Genomic DNA, 6,661 nt, shown 5'->3' on the forward strand with positions numbered 1-6,661 from the left:
CAACCTAGAAAGAAATACTGATGCTTTATAATTTCAGTGTATCTATGCAGTATAACATATCTCCAACCAAAAGTCCCTGTGGCAATTATGAGAAAGAGAGAATACCAAATAACAGGCAACTTCACTTCATGCTTAGCATGACCAACCTGATCCAACCACATTAATAATGTCATCTACTGCATAATTAGCTATAACGCCCGCACAACCTCAAGATACAAAAATGAAAACTGATCAAGGTTAGACTAAGATTGTGGGGGGTGTTCATTGGGACACAGAAAAACCAATTCAAGTTGCTTAGACACTGTCAGCTAGAACTAACTGATCTCAACTCCATCGTTGCCCTCTTTTTCATTTGAAGGATCGGACATGTTTGCATCAGATCCCAAACTTTCAACTGCTTTAACCTGTCTGTGCTGTAGCTGCTCCGGATCTTGCTCAGGAAACACCTCAGATTGCAATGAGGGAGCAATATTCTTCATATGTAGCCATGTCAGTTCCCACAAACTATTTTCTCCCGAACCATTATTAATCTGCACTAGTATGTCTCCAGATTTCATAACAAGCAAAGTGTACTTCAGAAGCTCAGGCACAAGCTCTTGAAGCTCCTCACTTCTTCTTCCTTCAATTTTCATCTTCACACATTTTTCCATACAGCTTAGAACACCCTCCCATAGTTTGCAGAAGGACGCCAATTGTGATAGTTCTAGGAGTAACTGGAGGAAAACTTCAAACACAAGCTTTAAGGCAATAACAAGTGTTCCTTCTATGTTTGGGTAGACCTTTTGAGAATGCGACTGCGCAATTTCAAGCAGGTCTTCGAGCACAGTAAAGATAACTTGATCAAAACATGTCAACCACAAATCACGTGGGAGGTGAGTCCCAACAGTTCCTTTCAAGCACTTCTGTAAACATAACAATGCATGGTTTCTAACCTCCTCTCTCTGGTCCAAAGATACTTTGCTCAGTCCCTGCACTAGCGTAAACCACATCTCCCCAATATCCTGCAACATCTTTTCCACTTCCTGTTGTTTCGCAGTTTTTTTAGCATTACTCGACCATTTTTCTAAGGAATTGACAGAACTTGCCATAAGATCTAGTGCAATTATAGACCGATCTACCTGTCCCACACGAGACTCGGCAAACTGTCTCGCAGCATCTACACAGAGAATGTAATTAGCAGGGTGCAAGTGAGCACCATCAGACATAATGAACAGCAGCGCATCAAATCCAGCCTCAGATGATTCCAGGTGTCTAGAAGTGATTGAGAGCAGAGCTGTAATAGTCCGCCATCCAGACTGAGATCTAATACGAGAAGCATTTGCCTTCACAAGGCAACCGACTTCCCGTGTAATCTGCTCATAGTATGCATCTGCAACTAGTGCGTCAAGCTTCAAAACAAGTTGCAGGGACCTCAAAAGTTCATCGGTAATGTTCTCTTTGTAGGGAAGTAAGCGGTGGCAAATTCTAAGAAGTCCAAAAATAGCCTTTTCAACCAGGGCACAGGGTATCACAGTTGACTGAATAATATTGGATATGTGTTCATAAACACCCTTCCAAAGAAGTACAACTCTGTCCCTGTTATTCAGAGTAATTGCCACCAATAACTCCAGGCAGAAAACTGAAGACTCTTCATCCTCACGTATTCTGTTTCCTTTCAGATGTTGAGCTCCAGCATTGATGAGTGCTCTTTCAAGATTCAATAGAGATTCAGCTTGCAGAAATTTACTCTCAGTGAATATGCTATCAATGTGACACTTCTGAATTGCTTGTGTAGCTAGCTGATGAGCAGCCAGCTGTTCTTTTGTCGGTATTGATTGTATCTCTTCAGAACCAAGTGATAAGAGTTGACTAAACCTACTAATTAATCCTGAGGATCTCTTTGGAGCAATATATTGAAGATTAGATGACACTATAGAATATGAGTTAGATTTTCCATGTCCAATTTCCGTAGTTACCTGAGACTCGTCAGCTGCATCACTGGCCAAGCGAGGAGGAAGGAGGCCTAACTTGTAAAATATTAAAATACAATCAAGAATACTCCTCCACCCTGTGCGGATGTAATCACCATACCTATTTGCAATAGTGAAAACTGTCTCAGTTGCAATTCTTACTTTTGTGTCATCTCCCAAGGCCAGGACAGAATCCTCAACTGACAATGGATCCAAAATGGTAATGAACTTACAGATGCACACAACCAGATCATCAAGTACGTTTTCAAGACGATAGTGGGCTGATATCTTAGCAGCAACTAAGAATCCATCCATACATCTTTGATATACCTCTTTATTTTCCGCATTATCAAAAGCCACAGAAATGGCAACAATTGTTGGGCCTGACAACAACACAAACATATCATAATCTAAGTATGCTCGGGAATCCGAGACAATGTATGGAGAAGTTTTATTTGCCTCGTGCATCAGAGAAATCCACCGACTTGGGGTCATTTCAGGAAATCCAAAGCCTGGTTCAAGAGTGGTACGAATTTCACTCTTACAAATTGAATGGTAAATCTCTGACAGAAATTCTCGAGGCAGATCATTGCCACCATTTATATGCCTATTATTTCGGATAAAATCCTCTTCTGTCATCTTCTTTTTGACCTGCACATTATGATGATCAGTATTAAGCAATATAATTGAGTATGATAACACGAGAGCAGCATCCTTGTTAGCTAGGATATCTGGTGATTGTTCATAATATCTCTCAGAGAAAGCTTCAAGCACCCTGTGTATCTTCTGTGATTCTCCAGGAAGCCTAAAAGTCTCCAAAAATACACGTAGGGCTGTGTCTAAGGTCATATCATGGAAATCAAATGTCTTAGCAAATTCATGAAGAACCTGAATGTAGAATTCATCATGATCTCCAAGGAAATCACCAATGGAATTCTTATCCAACCCAGCTGTGTATCTTAAAAAGCAAGCAACACTTTGGGAATCAGGTTTGTTAGGCAAAAGATGTGCTCCTTGGAGAAACTCAAGACCTTTCTTAATATCCCGATTGAAGTGATCAGCTCCAATCATTAATTTTCTCTTAATGTACTTTCTTTGGCAGACAAAAGGAACCCAATCATTTGGGTCATCAAAACTGTCACACTTTTCCATCCAGAATGGTGTATACTCCTCAAAATTCACAGGAGATTGTTTTGAACTTAAAGATTCACTACCTATTCTTTCGGAAATTCCCTGCATTACAGCAATAAGACCATCTAAGGAAAGAATGTGCATGGAAGATAATGGATTGTTCACAGGAAATGCACTTTTGGACAACAAATCAACAATATCTTCAAAGATATCACTGCAACTTATGTCACAGTCAAAGTTGGCGTACATCTCCACCATGAATGTTTTTTGCCTGCAAAAATCAACGAGTGCTTCCATCACAACCTCTTGTTGCTGATATGAGGCACCATATTTGCTTTGTGCAAGCCTCAAAATTATGCAAGAAAAAAATGCTTCTAGCTGTAACTTGAGTTCTTGGCGAAGATGGTGATACAAATTGAGAACAATGCTACACACCATCGAAAGTACAAGAGGGCTCATTGATAAACCAAATTGCATAAGATTGAAGAATAATTCATCCTGGATTAAACACAGCAGTCTTGGGTGATGGCAGAAGGATGGCCCTCCCAACTCTATGGCCGAATTAATCAAAGTTAACGAAAAAAGAGGCACATCTTCATCAAATGTCATTGTGTTTGATCTAGGATTCACTCCCATATGCTCAGTGACATTCAGCAAACAACACAAGAAGTGAAATGTTTCCACTATACAAGGAACCCCATGAGTCATGAGCAGTAATTCGTGTGGATCAGTTTCATTTCCACTGCTAGCAATAGCTGTGTTTTCATCCACTGCGTTTGCTGCCACAACAGGTGCAGCGCCGGAAGCAGTAATTGTAGATAATGGTTGAGCATCACGTGCAGAATTAAGCCTCTCATTTTCCAATTTTCTGCTTGCCAGAGCATGGTCATTATTTAGTCCATTGGTCTGCAAAAACACTATATGTATATCATTACTTAATTTCAAGTTTATGCATGTCCTATGTCTAAAAATTCAGGTTGTTTATGGCAGCAGGACAATTGAATTGAGAATATATAGATTTGACTATATAATATTGGCATTCGAAAGTTTAACAATATACTAGACAACTATCTACCCCTAACTAGAAATAAAATATATGCATCAAGCAAAGATACTTTGCTTCTTCCTTGACCCCCACCCCACCCCACCCCGCTGCGCCCCCACCAGATTTTACTTTATTAACATACGTTATTGCAAGCATTTTTCCTTCTTTCCCGATAAGTTTCGGACAATCTACCTAAAAGATTTCATAGTCATTTGCTTGGCCTTCTTTAATCCCTATTAATGGAAATTAAAAATTTTACATAAATACTATGCAATAACATAAGAATAAGTTAAGGATATTTTCTTTTTTAACAATTTCATATTTGTAGCTGGGAAAAACTTATAATAGCAAAGCACATTTTTTTGAGAAAATAAGAAATTTTATCCTGCCCAGAATAGAATTTTCCTTTCAATTTTTTTTATAACTGGCAAAATAATCGCATCAAGAAGTGTGAAATGCAACCAAAAAGGTCAAAGGAAACACAAATCTTATACCACTTGCTTTAAGGTAGCGCTCCCATTTATGAATCCACACTTTGTGTTGTCAATGTTCTGAAGGTGAGAAAATATAGACCTAACCAGTTCATGCATTGTGTACCGTGCTATTCGTTGGAACAGCTCACCTTTGGTTCCTGCTTGATGAACTATTCGGAAACAAGTGTTCACTATGGTGCAAACGTGTTGGTTACTCAGCATTACAGATGCTTTACCTTTAACACAAGCTAGAAGAACTTGCAAAATCTTCATTAATACCACTTCTTCTGATCCAGGGTCAGTCACTTCAAATCTGCAACTAGTGACGGAATCAACCACCAGGTGCATGGTATCCCCAACCTTGACAGTGTGCTTATCAATCACATCTAGAGTTAAGATTTTGTAAACAGATGACAAAGCAACACCAGTAATAGGCGCACTAGTTTCATCTGATCGTATCACATCCAGAAAAGGCTGGAGATACAAGGCAGGGTTGATGGCACGCCATTGATTCTTCCATGAGAAAATTTGTCTCCTCAACGTCTTTAATGACTGAACAAGGTAGTGCTCTGATTGATCATCATCTGAAATGTAATGAATTCCCCATCTAACATTTCTTCGCATAACTGCCAACACAGCACTAATCTCTGCATTTATCATGCATGCTATAGCAGTTTTGTTTGGATATCCAGCCTCACATAGCTCATATTGATCCTCTACCGCATTAAAATCAGTTTGCATTTGCATCTTTTGGTGTCCTATTTTTACAAAAGCATCAGGTTCTCATCTATTAAAAGATTGCTGAGAATGAGAAGAACAAAGGCCCTAACAAAGACAATGGAGAAAGAGACAATCAATAGAGTGAGAAGGACTCCCACGTGTTACTGACTCCAATCAAGCATCAATATTCTGTAACACAAATAAACCAAATCCAAAACAGATGCAAATTAAATGCATATGAAACTCAACACAAGTACCCAGTAAAACTCTGGAGAGATTTGTCAAGGAAGAAAGGAAGAGCAATGCACGGTGAAAATATTATACCATACAAACAATAAACACACATACAAAAAGATTTAGGAAGAGACCTTACTTCAGAGTAATGGGGACGTATAAAATATTTTCAAAGTTATACATATACAATAAAGAACTTGTTCCAAAGAAATGACTCACTGAATTCAAAGCAAACTAAACAACGTTTTCAAGCCTTTCAGCAGCACAAAATGTTTGGCCTGCAACACAGATCAGTAGCAGATTAACATTATATTTCAATTGAAAAATTAAATTATCACCAAAAAAAATCCAGCAATTTGGTTACTGTGTTTTTCATGCTTACAAATAAATAAGTAAATAAGTTGCACAGCCACACTCCTCGTTGAATCAGGTAGATTAGACATTGAGGAACGTATATTTGGTTCCTCTCACTCAAAATCGAATATTTCATTCGTGAGGTGGTTTCTCTCTCTGAAAAAACACAGTGCATAGAAATATCATATTAGTGGCGCAAAAGATACACATTCAAATAAAGAAAGATAATTGCAAGAAAACAGTGAAGTAGTTGAGGATGGAGATCAATCCAAATGGAACCGCAATCCAACTTTAAACCCATAATACGAAGTTGATAAAACATTAGATCTACCATGAAATCTGACCCTTCTCATTGAACTCGTTCCATAGACATTTTGATTGGCATGGTAACAATGATCAAATCAATGACACAACCCCATTTTGAATTAAACGAAATTCTACAGACCGGTCCTCCTTAAATCTACCTTAAAGTTTAAATTCATACAATGGCACCCCAAAGAAATGCTGAGAATTAAAATGGAAGAAAAAGAAGAAAAAAATGAAAACTTACAGGGTAGCGTGTAAAGGGCATGAATCAAAGCTAATGGGGTTCCATTGTTTGTAGCGTATAATTGGAAATCAAGGATTGTGTTTTGTGTCACACTTCCTTTCTAGGAGACCCCCTCGTTGCTGTTGTCGTTGTCGGAGCCTTGGCTATTTCTTTCTCCTAAAAGAATAAAAACTCTGTTTGAATTTTGTGTGTATTCTTTTACTAA

General features: G+C 38.5%; 1 protein-coding gene across 3 annotated transcripts; it reads right to left on the minus strand.

The window, feature by feature from the left end:
* Window positions 1-6,661, minus strand: LOC124826213 (ARF guanine-nucleotide exchange factor GNOM-like). Of its 3 annotated transcripts, none has more exons than XM_088094576.1 (5): window positions 6,457-6,661; window positions 5,935-6,062; window positions 5,772-5,830; window positions 4,620-5,356; window positions 1-3,986 (listed from the first exon to the last, which is right to left on the minus strand). In XM_088094576.1, exons 4-5 carry the CDS (start codon window positions 5,343-5,345, stop codon window positions 315-317), a joined length of 4,398 nt encoding a protein of 1,465 aa, XP_087950702.1. In that variant the 5' UTR covers window positions 5,346-5,356; window positions 5,772-5,830; window positions 5,935-6,062; window positions 6,457-6,661; the 3' UTR covers window positions 1-314. The 3 variants fall into 3 exon arrangements, with proteins under 3 accessions (XP_087950702.1, XP_047154941.2, XP_087950701.1); XM_047298985.2 differs by having other exon boundaries at window positions 4,620-5,423; XM_088094575.1 differs by having other exon boundaries at window positions 4,620-5,507.

Source organism: Vigna umbellata, chromosome 7 (assembly GCF_029865625.1).
Source record: "Vigna umbellata cultivar VRB3 chromosome 7, Vumbellata_1.0, whole genome shotgun sequence".
Lineage (NCBI taxonomy): Eukaryota > Viridiplantae > Streptophyta > Magnoliopsida > Fabales > Fabaceae > Vigna > Vigna umbellata.